Source organism: Malus domestica, chromosome 05 (genome assembly GCF_042453785.1).
Source record: "Malus domestica chromosome 05, GDT2T_hap1".
In the NCBI taxonomy this organism is placed as follows: domain Eukaryota; kingdom Viridiplantae; phylum Streptophyta; class Magnoliopsida; order Rosales; family Rosaceae; genus Malus; species Malus domestica.
In genome coordinates, this window is record NC_091665.1 from 45,319,971 (window position 1) to 45,334,394 (window position 14,424).

The 14,424-nt window shown below is 36.7% G+C and overlaps 2 protein-coding genes across 19 annotated transcripts; both read left to right on the forward strand.

Annotated features, from left to right (window-relative positions):
* Positions 1–603: 603 nt before the first annotated feature.
* On the forward strand, positions 604–3,911 carry LOC139187410 (uncharacterized). The gene is made up of 2 exons (XM_008372954.4): positions 604–925; positions 2,060–3,911. The coding sequence occupies exons 1-2, from the start codon at positions 674–676 to the stop codon at positions 3,599–3,601; spliced, it is 1,794 nt and encodes a 597-aa protein (XP_008371176.1). The 5' UTR covers positions 604–673; the 3' UTR covers positions 3,602–3,911.
* A 1,078-nt stretch (positions 3,912–4,989) lies between these two features.
* On the forward strand, positions 4,990–7,945 carry LOC103434504 (autophagy-related protein 8C-like). Of its 18 annotated transcripts, XM_070822901.1 has the most exons (9): positions 4,990–5,224; positions 5,332–5,405; positions 5,513–5,647; positions 5,992–6,116; positions 6,212–6,365; positions 6,457–6,524; positions 6,566–6,786; positions 6,951–7,079; positions 7,192–7,534. In XM_070822901.1, exons 3-7 carry the CDS (start codon positions 5,628–5,630, stop codon positions 6,604–6,606), a joined length of 408 nt encoding a protein of 135 aa, XP_070679002.1. In that variant the 5' UTR covers positions 4,990–5,224; positions 5,332–5,405; positions 5,513–5,627; the 3' UTR covers positions 6,607–6,786; positions 6,951–7,079; positions 7,192–7,534. The 18 variants fall into 18 exon arrangements, with proteins under 18 accessions (XP_070679002.1, XP_070678998.1, XP_070679000.1 ...); XM_070822897.1 differs by having other exon boundaries at positions 6,457–6,865; XM_070822899.1 differs by having other exon boundaries at positions 5,517–5,647; positions 6,457–6,865.
* The last annotated feature ends 6,479 nt before the right edge of the window (positions 7,946–14,424 follow it).

Genomic DNA, 14,424 nt, shown 5'->3' on the forward strand with positions numbered 1-14,424 from the left:
CTAAAATGTTAATGTTAGATTGAATTTTCTTTCATGTTTTTTGACCTAATACCAGTGTCTCATACCCAACAAAGAAATGACATTCTTATTGATTGGAATTGCTTGGTATTTCTTTGGTACAAATTAAGCTTAGGCATCTGAGAGTCGACAGGCTTTCTCCTGTGAATTCAAGTTCGAATTGCTTGTTTAAAGTAAAATTTTGCTTGGATCGAAAAAATTGAAACTCTAACTGTGAAATAAGAAATATTTTTGTGTGCACGGGAAACATAACGGTGTTATAAGTCATAAAATTAATGTCACACTTATAAGTGTATTAACAAAAACAAACACACACGATACAATGAGAATAAAATTAATAATAATACAAAATGTGATGTTACTCCAAATAGGCCAAAAATTATTCGTGATATATTATTATTATTATCATTCAAATTAAGATAAGATGGAAAATAAGAAAGAATTTAAATCTGTAACACAACATAATGAAGATAAAAGTTAAATGTACACTTGGGAAAATTTGACATTTTTATTTTTATTTTTGTTTAATTGGTAAACAGTAGTAAACAGAGACATGTAGACATCAATCATCAGTATAAAAAAGCATTGGACCACTCCACTACAAAAAGCACAAGAAACAACAATACGCTCGGGCATTATTATATATGAGCACCGAATGAACCAGTCAGGCGGTGCCCATTGTCGTGGCCGGAAAGCTTTGACTTACCGGCGCCGGAATTACGAACCTCCGCAGAGTCCATTTCTTCACTGGAAGTTTGACAACGAAAAAACAACCGGCGGAGTCGTCCAGGCCTCGGCTCGGAAGCTCGCCGCGGGGCTGTGGCAATTACGCTTTAGCGAAATCTCATGGGGTCGGAAGATCAAATTCAATTCTTGCCCTTCTGATCCTTCTCCTCCTCAGCCTCAGGTGATTCTGATTTATTTTCATGTTTTTTTTTTTTTGTCAAAAAATTATTTTTTAAGTATTTGGTAGTGTAGTGACTGTTATATGTATTTTGTAATGTAGAGTTGTATATGAAATGGTTATTAATTGTACATAGCATTGTTTTCTGAACTTTGGCTGATGTTTAGACTAGGTCAATGAATTAAAAATCCCTTAATGCGATGATTAACTAAAAGCTAGTTTTATTTCTCGCCACTTGTAAGTGAAAAAGTCTGTATTTTTACTTGTACTATGAGTTCGATAACTAATGTTTAGTGTATTGTGTGGTTTAACCTAAATACTCAGTAGAATATCTTTTTATCAAAATAAAAACCCGTAAGTCCTTACTCAAAGTATATAAACAATGTGGAGCATTAGTCCTAGCTAGAGATTGTTTCCGTTTATATTTTTAGGTTAGGCATGACTACGGGACAGAGGTTCAGGGCCGAAGGGGTAGAGAAAGACCTAGGAAAACTTTGGAAGAGACTCTAAGAAAAGACTTAGAGCACTTGGATCTAACGGAGGACATGACACAAAATCGAGCGCAATGGCGTTCTAAGATTCATATAGCCGACCCCACTTAGTGGGAAAAGGCTTTGTTGTTGTTGTTGTTGCATGCTTTTGTTTTTAGGTACTTAAGAAAATGACTACACTTAAATCCTTTGTTTTTTTTTTAGCTAAGGGTTACACTTTGAAGAAATTCAATAATGTTTTGAAATTATAGGTTAAAGAATTGATCTTTGAAGTTGGGACTCATGAGTTCTTGTTACCATGTCATGAAAATACAAAAAATCACGGTGCCGAAACGAAGCATGAGCTACAAAGCTCTCAATTGGGTTCAAAAAACTAAGTTATGAATCAAATGTTATCTGTCCTTTCTCACTCAATGGTTTATGCCTTGAATTGATTATAGTCTTTCGTACTAGACTGAATTCTCGTAGGGTAGGATTGATCTTTTCTCAACTTTACGCTACTCGTCTGAATTATGCAAAAGCTAAATATTTGAATATACCCTTCAATTTAAGCTAGAACTTACCTAGATATAAAAATTATTTCAAAATTCAATGCCTCAAATTTAAGCTTCTAACAGTTATGTATCATTTTCTTTTGATTTTGTAGATTGAATCGTCTTTGGCAACTACCAAATGTGCATCGGAGAAGGCAACAAAGTGGGATCGTGGCTGCTCAGGAGAATCTGATGACATCTATCAGTTTTACAGCCATATGAAACTTCTCGAAGATTGTCAAGTTACTACTAGTTCTATGGCATCGGCTTTGAATGCAGAACTAGCAGAGGCTAGATTATGCATTCGTGAGCTGCAAGCTAAGCGAAAGTCCTTTAAGATGAAAGTCAAACACTTTTTGAGGAAGCTTGAAGAGGAAAGAATCTCTTGGCAAACCAGAGCTCACTGGAACAATCATGCTATTAAAGACCTGAAGGAAGAATTAGGAAGGGAAAGGAAACATCGTCAGCAGATGGAAAATGTTAACACCAATCTGATAAATCAGTTAGCTGGTGTCAAAGTGTCTGTAGAGCAGTTCATGAAAAAATATGAGGAAGAGAAGAAAAACAGAAAATTCATGGAAGAAGTTTCTGGTGAACTAGCTGCACAAATTGGAGAAGACAAGGCCGAAGCCGAGGCATTGAAGAGAGAATCAATTAGAATTCTTGAAGAAGCGGAGGAAGAGAGGAAAATGTTTCATCTAGCAGCAGTTTGGCGTGAAGAGCGGGTCCAGATGAAGCTGATCGATGCAAAACTAGCTCTTGAAGATAAATATTGTCAGCTGAACAAGCTGATAACAGATGTCGAAACTTTCTTAAGGTCAAAGTTTGGAACCCTGGATATGGCGGAGTTGAGAAAAGCTGAGTTGATCCTACAGGAAGTTAAGTCATTGAATGTTACTGACACTGGGGAATTTTCTTACCTTCCTCCAAACTCAGATGAAATATACTCTGATTGCAAAGATCTCCAACAATGTGAAGGAAATGATAGGGAGATTGAACCATACGTTTGTCGCAGTCCATCTAGCCATAATTCCACAGTCCATCCCATGAATCCGGAGGATAATGGGTTCAACAAAACTTCTTTTCCAATGCAGTTGAATTGCTTTAGTGATTATGATAGTTGTTATGGAGATGCGGGTTTGGATAACATGAGTCATGCCGAGGATCATCAGGGTTCTTGTGATTCATTGGTAGCACGCAATACCAACGTTAACAAAGTTGGCCAGGCCAAAAATGTATCGAGGAGAAGTGAACATAACACCAATGTTGGTCAATATTCTCCAGATAGGGAAATCAGTGAGGTGTGCTCACCATCGGAGAAGCAATCAAAGCAAGAGGCATCTCCTACATCTAAGATATCATGTCCAAGCAATGGTGAGTTTCATAAGATAGTTTTGGATGAGGGTGAAAGGAGGCTTTCGAATGGGATTACTTCACGTCAGGGAACCAAGGCATATCGAGGTTTGTTTCAACAACGAGTTGAACAATGGATCCCAACAGACATAGCGAATCCACACATAACTCGAGGAATGAGAGGATCCATTGAATGGCCGCGAACCATCCAAACGAATTGTTCAAAGGCCAAGCTTTTGGAAGCAAAAATAGAAAGCCAGAAATCTCAGTTGCGCCATGTTCTTAAACAGAAGATTAGGTGAATTCGGTGTTCGGTGCTCGAAATTTTGTTCAAGTTCCATTCGAACTATGATGTGGCTGATGCACTGCATATTCCTCCACTTTAAGGTACTGTACATCATCTGCCATGCCATATATCTTTTGAGTAGCAGAGTGAGTGTTGGGGGAATCTCTAAACTTTAAGCAGCCAACATACCTGTTTTTGGAACCCATAGATCGAAATACTAATGAAAGTATGTAGCTATAAAAAAGTACACAACTTGTTTTCCTTTCGTCACAATGAATGTATGTTATTTTTGCCAAAAATTCAAGAGAAGAATGCATTCAAGCTCATCAATCATTTATATTGTCTGAATGGTTCGAATTTTTTTCTCCGTAGTTTAGAATCTTTAGTCTCAAGAATGTAACAACTTTCTTTTTTGCAAACATACCCACCCACAAACCAACCTTCAAGGCCACTTGAGATTTGGACCATTTATTACACCTTTTTGAAGATCAATTGAAATAAAGCTAGTTTGTTGTCTTTGAATTAGAATCTCAACCAAAAACCACATTGTTGAGTGCCAATTCCCGTTCGCCCATCTTTCTTCCCTCTAACGACTCGAATTGTCACTTGTTCGTGTCACTCACGGAGCGTGTAGCATCATGTTGGTTAAGGAACATTCACCTCTATATCTTAGTTTTAAGTCCTTGTATCAAAAGAAAAGAAAAACAAGTCAAACAGTTACATTGAAAATAAAGTGGGTCGAATTTATTACAATGGCAAAGCTCAATAGAAGTGGGTTGAGCTGTAATAAGTGCATCAGCTTAATGGGTCACCGATAACTTAAACGCTATTGTTTATGAATAAAGACTTACACTAAGGGGGTCGGGGAATGACTATAATAATGTGGTTCAAATTCGTCTTTGAAAAAAACCGAAACTAAGACCTCTTACTTACATGTGAAGATAAGCATCGTATTTAAACTGCCACTTAGTATTACGGTCTAGTGGTATTCCTCTTTACTTGTGAGAGGTTTTAGGTTTGATTTTCACCAAAGGCAAATTTGAACCAAATTATTGTTAGCCCATTGTGAAGCTAAGCCTACCGTTTGTTCAAAAAAAAAAGGGAACTTTAACGAAAAGCTCCCGGTACTGTTCACTTTAACGAAAAACCACATTTTTACACTAAAAAGTCAATCATGGTACTATTCACTTTACTCTTTATTTTGTCCTTATCATTAAAACTCAAAGTTTTCAAGCCCTTTTTATTAGTTTTCCTAAAAAAAAAACATCGTATTTAAACTTAGAACCATAAAGAGCATGGGTGTATGCTTATATATTTTGGTCTGTTTTTAATATTCGGTGGTTCGGACCAGGAATATAAATACGGAAGATTGATTGCAACTTCTTCAGTCACCAGAACCCTAATTTTCGACTCTTTTGCTCTTTTGCTCTTGTTCTGTGTTTCTTTTTTGCCCTAGAACGACGCTTTTCTTGCCATAAATAGTATATATATACTTATGTCGCGTTGCTTCATTGTTTGAAAATTTGCAGACATGACAGGAGTAGTCCATTGGATGATTGAGTATCCTGATCCTGGTTTGCAGACATGGTCCATTGAGGTGTTAGACCCTTGGAATGATAGTTCGTACAAGAGGGCGTTGGTAAGAATTTAGCTGAATCGTATACGTTTACATCCTACACCTGCTGTATATACACTCGTTCTAATTTGAACACCCCTCCCCTCCCCATGCATGTTATTGTGGAGAAGGCCGCGGTTGACGACAATTCTGATAGGGGCAAATTATTCCGGTAGGAAAATCCTGAATCGTACGATTTGACAAGGTTAGTTTCCAATTCCCCTCGTGATTTTATTATCTTGGTTTGTAATGCCTCAGTGGGATAAAGATTTTTTTGTTTTGTTTTCATCTATGCTTTTGCTATTTGCTCAGGCAGTTTGTAGAGGAACGCAAACCGTGAACTTTAAATGCTTGGAAATTGAGGCAGGCGCATCCACATATTATTCCAGCTAGAGTTCTCCAGCATCAAACATGTTTATGCCCTCCTATGTATTCAGTCCGGTGGAGGTAATTACCATATTCTAATTTGAGCCTCCATGCAGGTGAGTGTGGAGACGGATGCAAGGAGAGACGTTCCTGGCTTTAGAGACAACAAGTTAGTTCCCTTATTTTCTTGGTTGTGTATTGCTACAACGGAATAGGACTTGTCCCCTTCTTGGCATAGGATTTATCCAAGCATATTGCGACAATAGCTACTAATTTTCACGCTCCATATTGTTACATAAGATTAGCATACAGAAAGGAATACAAACTTGTTACTACAAAGGCGAACTCATTTGTGTCCATAGCTTTCTCTCAAGTGAACGGGTTCTCACATGGTTTTATCGCCTATCCTTTGCTTTTGAATGCAGATACCATGTCCACCGTGCTATTCGTCTTGGAGCTTTTGTCAAGCTTATTCAGCTTCGTCTCGAGGTTATAGGAATCACGGATCCTGTCTTTGTGTATTCCAAGAACACCGCTAAACCTCCCAATGGTGAGCAAAGCTGCATTTCTTTTTTTCAACAAATTAAATATCTTATTCCCAAATTAGTTGTGGTTGTAATAACTCTAATTCTTGCATTGATACAGAGATCTTGATGTCTGCAATTGACAAGGATGAGGAAAATAAGGATGAAGATGGATTTCTTCACTTGATATACACTAATGAAGAGGAAGGAGTACCAATTCCAGCGAAGAAAGCTGCCACAAGGCACAAAAGTCCTTGCAGATTCAAGAGGAGGAAGTTAGTTGTCAATTACCTTGATTTAGTTATCTTAATTTGTTTGCTGCAATGGGAAAAATAAAAAAATCGTCCCCTCCATTTGTGCTTGTAGGAAAATCGGAATGATCCAGTTTTCAACTCCCATTGGTCTGTTAGACTCCTGGAACCTGATCAATACAGGCATAGCTGTTTTTTCATCTATGCGTTTGATTTATGCTCAGTGGTTGTTTGGAGGCGGACAAACCACCTAGACGTAGTTTAGATGCTTGGAAATTGAGGGAGAAGCAACCTGACCATATACCAGTAAGTGTTTCACTGCATTAAATTTGCGTATTTCCTCCTATATTTGGTGGACGCAATACCGTGCTCTATTTTGAGCCTCCGTGCAGGTAAGCGTGGAGAAGGACGCAGGTAGTGACATTCCTGACATTGACATGAAGAAGTTAGTTTCCAATTCGATTACGCTTGGGTATCTTGATTTGTATTGCAAGAATGGAATAGGATTTGACCCCCTTATTTAGGTATGCTTTTTTATATCATGTAGCTTATCTAGGATGAAGGTGGTCTCACATGGTTTTGTCGCCTGGCCTTCGTTTTTTACTGCAGATACAATGTCCATCGTGATATGCCGCTGAGAGAATTTGTTGACTTTAGAATATCGGTTAAGGATTGGGTATGAATCTCCATGGAAAAAGCCTATGTTCGTCTACTTCAAGAACACCGAGCCTCCCATTGGTGAGCATAGCTGCAACACATTTTTGTTTTAGTCCGGCAGTAATAACATCCTTCTTTTTCCCAAGTTAGGTGCGGATGTAATTAACTCTAACAGTTGAATGTTGTTACACAGATACTACCTTGATGCCTGCAGTTGATGAGAAAAACAGGGACGAAGACGGTTTTGTTCACATCACCTACAGTGGAAAAGAGAAAGGAGGCTGGACCCACTGAAGAGCTCTGGGTCAGTGATCTGATCTGAGCTACTTTGATATTTTTAAGCCTTAAAACTGGTCTTTGAGATCAATGGCACTGCATTGGACTTTAATGTTTGGAGTTGGAAATGTTTGATTAATTGTTTTTGGCAGTTGGTTTATGTCTAATTCTGGATTAGTTTTCTTTCAATTTTGCTTTCCAAACCGTTCTTCCCGACGCTGGCGGGATGTAATTTCATATAAAAACCTCATTTTCTCTCACTCAGTCCGTCATCTTGTTGCAATAGCCGTTGCAGATGCTTGTTGAATGATCATTTAAACATGTCCAACTAAAGACGAAGCACTTTTTTAGAGGTTGCCCAGATGCTATCTTCTATATCTATCGGGGAGGACTGCATTCCGGCTGGCCTTGTCCCAAAATCAATCTGTTTACGCATCAATTCTTCGAGCTGGGATCGCAGCTTGTCGTCCCTCAGTTGTTTTTCTTGTCTCGAGAATTTTTTTTCAGACTGTTCCCTTAATTTGGTTTTACGTAGCTTTATGCTTCTAGACTAAAAATATGTTAGTTGGTTATAAATCGATTTCAAATGTTGAAACAGTAGGGTTTATATTGAAGATGGTGAGTAATTACATAAAGATGAAATACACTTTCTACTTTTTCTTTACTTATAAGATTCTACAATGTAGTTGATGACTAAATTTCAAGGTTTTGGCTCTTTCTAAATACCTAAGGTGTATTAGAGAGTGTAACACCAATAGCCAAACCTTGTGAGTTGTTTCGACTCGCCTAATCCTTCAACTTCCTCTCTTATGTTTATCATTTTGTTGCTCATCTCATGTATTGCTTTAGTTGCTCTAATAATATTATATTATATCAATTCTCTTTCAAAGATATTATCCAATATTACTTGAGGATTAGAACCGTTATTTTGTAAACCACTTTCTAAAGAGGAAAATGTTACTAAATTAAGAGAATAAGCCCTGACAAATATAATCAGCCCTGACAAATGTAATCAGCCTGCTAATATAAAATTAAGGTCAAACAACTTGCTAAAAACACATTAAGAATTAAAGATGATGATCATAAACAACATGAGCAAGGCAGGTTTGGTTCATCCTCTGATGTTTGACATTGCTGGATCGAAAGAAGACTATGATCGATGCCCGCGAACGTTCGATCAATCATTCGTTTTGGACGAACAAGACCTGTGGTCCTGCAGTTCATAATTGTACAAACAATTCCCACCAGTTGATGATGATCAAGAAATTGACTGGCCAGCATTGTCACAACCACAAGTCTTTGGCATCGATCGTGTCATGCAAGTGGGACGATCGATCTACCATGTTCACCACTAATAACTTCATCAAAGTGTAGGTATACTTTCTTTCAACTGTCGTTACAAAACTGGCAAACTGCATACCCCAAATATGCAAAAGTATTCACTTTGAAATCATCGATATTGATAGCGTGGAAAAACTAAAAGGAAAATGATTTTTCGCAAACCATTTATTCTACGTGCACATTTATTTATTTTTGGTCTTTGATCAAATAAATTAAAAGAAAATCGACCAGCATAAATAATTATATAGAACTCGGTGTGCAAAACAAAAAAATGGTGTACGGGATTTATTTCTCAAATCAAATCTACTCACATGGCTGACCCCAACATCAACACGCATGATTGTAACAACTCAAACAACAGGAAACGATGGGTCCTCTCTTATCGTTTGATGCATATGAAGGATAAAAACAGCCTACCACCGAGCTTGCTGCCAATCAACAATAATAGTGTTCACAATAAAATTTTATCAGCATTGAATTTTTGTGGTAAGCTTCCTCTTGAAAAATAGTTGAGTGTGACCTATATTTCCTTCCATCTCTGCAGGTTGAAAAAGTTGACAGAGATAGAAGATTGAGGAACAAGAAGAGATCCATTAAGAGAAAGATTTATCCAAGAAAAAATTCGATGGATTATCTTCCAAACTTTGCCTCAATAATTGTCTTTGCAATAATCTTCCTACTACTTCGATTCGCTCACTTTCCCTGGTTTTTTGGGTTACATGCAAGACATGAATCGAACTCATACCTAATACCTATATTAATCTCAACCGCACTCACCTTCATGTGTTTTCATTTGCTAATAATTAAGTCGCGATTTTGTTACTAAACTAACTACAAAACCTTGATTAAAAAATCTTACAACCCAGTTGAAAATCTCAGTGGATACAGTAATTTTGCTCCAATGATTGGAGATTTCTATAAGACAAAATGGTTAGGTAAATAGAGTCTAAGGGATATATATAAAGTATCTGGTATTTCATGCAACTTGTGTTTCAAATTGGAGCACCAAGTTGGCCAAACGTCACAACGATGAAGGGATGGTTTAGCATGTGTTAGTTCAACTTGAAAACGAAAAAGGTATTTTACAGGCTAAAAGCCAACAAAACAAACCAAACATCTTGTAAAAAGGGAACATAGATTACGCTCTTCTTCTTAGCTTTACAGCTTTCATGTGTACGAGATGATACAATTTTGTTCCTGCAAGTAAACAAAAGGGACGATCAAATATGTTCTCTTTTGAACTTTCGTAAACATAAAAATATCACTATTACGTTAGAAAGTTAAAACACATAACAGTAGAAGTATTTCATCAAACAACCTCAAGTAAAGAGAAAGGGTAACTTTGATAATTTCAACTTGAGCAACAAAAGTTTGCTGGCTCTGCAAGTATCTCTCATGCACGAATAGCATGTTCTTGGCCGACCTGACAACCCAAAGCCTCCTCTACTAACCGACAAAACCTCCAACAGAAGCCCTTTGATTCTTGTCCTTATATAATTCTGTGTTAGTACAAGAATCCCATGTTATATTAATCCTAAGGCCTGACTTTTTCTTGCCTTACAATAAAATAATATCCCATGATTCATATCCCTACTCCCCTAGTACAATCATTCCTCAACCATTTGATCCTCTGGATCTAATTTAAAATATGAAATACATATCATAGTAATTTGAATTCCGATTAAGAAAATTTTTAAGTGTAATCGTTTCACTCTTTTATCATGTAAGATGGAGATAGTGAAACAGATATATACATGGCAGATTGGTATAATATCTTGGCAAATTGAATTTAAACAAAACTAGCTTGACGAGAAAAATTGTTGTGGTACAAGATATTATGTTATAACTTTGTGCTTAAAGCACTCATTATGTGACCATGTTACATGATAAACTTCTTCAAGTCATATGACGAGCATTGTACTGTATAAATACATCGAGATGTATCCCTAGCAATATTAGGCTTCACAAATGGATCATTTTTGTCGTATTCGTCTCATTTTCATGTTATACTCGTAATCTTAACGAGTCATGTCGTACAAAATCCGTTACCTTAATGGCTTATTAAAATGTGACCGATAACAACCAGATTCATTAACGTTCCGTGTTGTATCATGTCAGATTAACAAGTTATACAAGAAATTGTTGTACATAATGTCTAAATCTGGCCTACCTAGCAATTGGTAAGATTCTTTCCATCTCGACACCATGAAATCAATCATATGCTAAGCACTCATTAGGGTTTTTATTAATTTGTTTTATTTAATTAACCTTGTTTATGAAAGGGGCGGTGGTGGCTGATTAATTAGTGGGTGGGATTCGGATTCTTATTTTCTTACAGAATTGACACACTCACACACACACACCAAAACAAATGTCGTTTGTTTTTAGCAATCGAAGAAAGGTTGCAATGCATGACGTGATATGGAGGGTTGTGATGTGATGATAATGGTTGATATAATTCTGGGTTGTCAATTGTCATGCTTGATATAAAAAGAAAAACAGTGGCGGGGGCCATAGGAGTTTTAGGGTTTTTTTGTACTTGTCAAATATTCCAATTTTCTTAACGTCATTGATTTTACAGAAACGACAGGTTCCCTATCATATTTGATGGCTTATACACTACATCGAACCTGAGAATGTTAGAGTCAGTCGTGAACGAGCGTTTCTTGCCCGTGAGTGCAGACAAGTCTTGTAGTGTAGTTTGCATGTATCAACCTTCAGAAAACTATGCAATCGTCCACTCACGATTAGTCATGGTAAAATCTTAATTGGAGTTTGTTCAAAACTATTTAGTTTTCATCCACTCTCTTCGTTTTCTTATTTCTTTCACATATTTTTTTCCTCTATTTATAACAAAAAATATAAAAACTAATAACTAAAACAAAATGTTTAATTATCACCATTAGCCATACAGTCGAGTCCAATAGGAGGTCTCATATGCGACTCCTATAACTTGCGAGTTCAGTGCCTAATTTACGTGGTTTAGCCCAAATTCCCACTCTAATATCATTTCATATGAAAAACAAAATGATTATTTCAAATTCCAAAATTAGTGATTAATTATTAACCGTTATATTAATTTCAAATTTCTACCAATTAGTACTACAGTCTAGTGATATTCTTTTTCACTTGTAAGTAAGAGGTCTTAGGTTCGATTCTTGCTACAGACAAATTTGAATCACGTTATTTGCTAGCCCATTGTGAGGTTAAGCATACCATCTTCCTTTAATGTAGATAATATCGTATGTTCAACAAAAAAAAAATTCCTAATGAGGCTAAGCTGCATAGGATACTTGATTGCAACGAATGGTCTATCACAAGGCAGAGTTAGGTACTTGGGGTCCGGGTGCACCAGTAGTGAACCCATCTCCACGGGCCATGGCTAGCGGGTCCCAGACAAGGTCGGGTCATTGAAAGCCCAGGGCCCTCGCCCCCACAAAATCCCACATAAGGGAGAGAGATCCACAATAGTGTCACACAAAAGGGGAGGAATCCAGATCCTCTTTGTGATAATTTTTGAAATTCGTGAATCGCGTTCGTTCATTGTACATCATGTGATCAAAAATTATTTTAATATTTTTATCTAAAATTAAACACAAATAGTACCTAGAAAAAATTTATTGCACAATGTATAATAAACGGACACGATTCACGAATTTCCAAAATCGTCACAAAAAGAATCCTGAGATGATCCTATTGGAAGGGGGAGAGACACACAATAGTACCTCATAAAAGGGGAGGGGGTCCTCCATTGATAAATATGAAACATCATCAACCCCTATCCTTGCATAGTCCAAGTGGATAACAAATGCAAATTTTATTGTTATGAAAAAATTTAATGACGTGATTTATCAAATCCCATAAATGGCAACTTCTGTGTTAATTTGTCAAAACATGGTTGACAAGCGATACCACATCACTTGTTAAGTGAGATATCAACCGCTAAAAGCAATACAAACAAAATCTAAACTAATCAAATAATGAAATCCACCCATCAACTCATCTCCATTGGCGACTTTACAGCTTCTGTGAGATCTATCACTATTGCAAGGCGAAGCCGCCACGATTCGTCAAGAGAAAATGGAAAGAAAAAAAAAGGTAGGTCGTCAGAAGAGTGATCAAGGAGAAGGGGATGACGAGAAGAGGCAGGAGTGTGGGTAGACCTGGCATTTTGGACTCGACCTAACCCAACCCGTTAATATTAGCATTTTGGGTGGATGCTTAACGGGTCGGGTTGTTAATGGGTGAACTCGTTAACAACCCGTTAAATAACGGGTCATTTTGAGTCAATCCGTTAGACCTGTTAGCACCCGTTAGTTGAGGATATTTTAGTAATTTCAGTAAAGTCTTAACAACAAAAAATAAACTCTATGAAAAAAAAAATAATTATAATAATTGTTAACGGGTCGGGTTTGAATGACCCGTTAACTTAACAGGTCGGATTCGGGTGACCCGTTTACAGGTCGTGTAGGGACGAGGAGGTGCAGAGGGGGTTTAGGAAGAGAGTGTCAGAATACAAAGGAGTTATTGTTCATCATATGTGTTCTTGAGAGAGAAAGAGAGATTCGAGAGAATAGCAATCTTAGAGAGAGAAATGAATTGTATCTTGTATGTATTGAAATGAATAATATGTGTTACAATAGCTACACATATATATAAACAAGGCTATCTTAGTCACTAAGTAAGTTAACTACGGATAACAAACTTAACTACCTAGCAATTTAATCTATGTACACTTATCAATATCCGAAGCATCTAATACATCTTTACATAGAGGAGAGGCTAGGAGGACAGGGGGAGAGGCTATCACCGGCCCCTAGCCTTGTTGCAGAACTAGGGTTTGCTTTTGGAGAGAGAAAAGAAGGCCTGGGGGAGTAGAAAAAGTACTACTGAAAAATTATTTTCACCTTTTAATATAAATATATTGTTGTACAAAAAATAATAATTGATGTGACCGTGAAAATGAGAGCATGTGGAAAATTAGGATAAGGATTGTCTGCCCTCCTAGTTGTGGTCAAGGAAGAAAATATCGGTAATATCGGAAATATCGGTAGTCCGAAAACACGGAAATATCGATGGAAATATCGGGATAATATCGATATCGATAAAAATTACATGGAAACCACGGAAATTGTAAGAAAAACTTGGAAATTTTTAATGAAACTTTGTAGGATGTTTATTTAGTCAATTATCTATTAGTTTATCACAAAAAATTGGAAGGAAATGCATTGCATGATGGATTTAACTGATTTAAGTTGATTATATAGCGAGCTGGCAAACATTGTGAGTGTAGAAAATATGTAGTAATTAATGAAAGAAGTTTAAACACACCATAATCATTTATATATAATTAATTAGTACAATATTTGGAGGTTTTATTTAGGATATTAAAAAAAAAAAAGGGAAGTGAATAAAATGATGAAGAATAATGTGCCGAATTTGACAATTTAAATTTCTTACACATAAGCATGCGTCTAGGCGTTGAAGTTCCAAATTATAGTATATCAATTAACGATTGAAAATCAATACATTGAATAAGATTAAACTTTAATTTGGATGCCGATTATGTTTTTTCAACTTGATATAAAGTAAAAGTATTGAATTTTGGAAGCTAGGAGTGTGTCAATTGAATTTTGGCTGACGTGCAAGGTATCAATCTCTTCGTCTCTTCGAGGGCTACAACTTTCCTTTTTGTTTCACTCAATTTCGTTGCGTATTGAAAAAGTTATACTCATTTGAATCTTACCCAGTTTCCGGCGACCTCAGTAGATTTCGAGGCAATTTCTGGCCAAACCACAACGAGTCAGAC

Bases quoted from the DNA above. Each gene is read 5' to 3' on its own strand.
- LOC139187410 (XM_008372954.4), top strand. From the start codon at position 674: ATGAACCAGTCAGGCGGTGCCCATTGTCGTGGCCGGAAAGCTTTGACT. The intron at 926-2,059 runs GTGATTCTGATT...TTGATTTTGTAG, and splicing joins CTTCTCCTCCTCAGCCTCAG to ATTGAATCGTCTTTGGCAAC.
- LOC103434504 (XM_070822885.1), top strand. From the start codon at position 5,677: ATGCAGGTGAGTGTGGAGACGGATGCAAGGAGAGACGTTCCTGGCTTT. The intron at 6,117-6,211 runs GTGAGCAAAGCT...GCATTGATACAG, and splicing joins CACCGCTAAACCTCCCAATG to AGATCTTGATGTCTGCAATT. The intron at 6,366-6,456 runs GTTAGTTGTCAA...TTGTGCTTGTAG, and splicing joins TGCAGATTCAAGAGGAGGAA to GAAAATCGGAATGATCCAGT.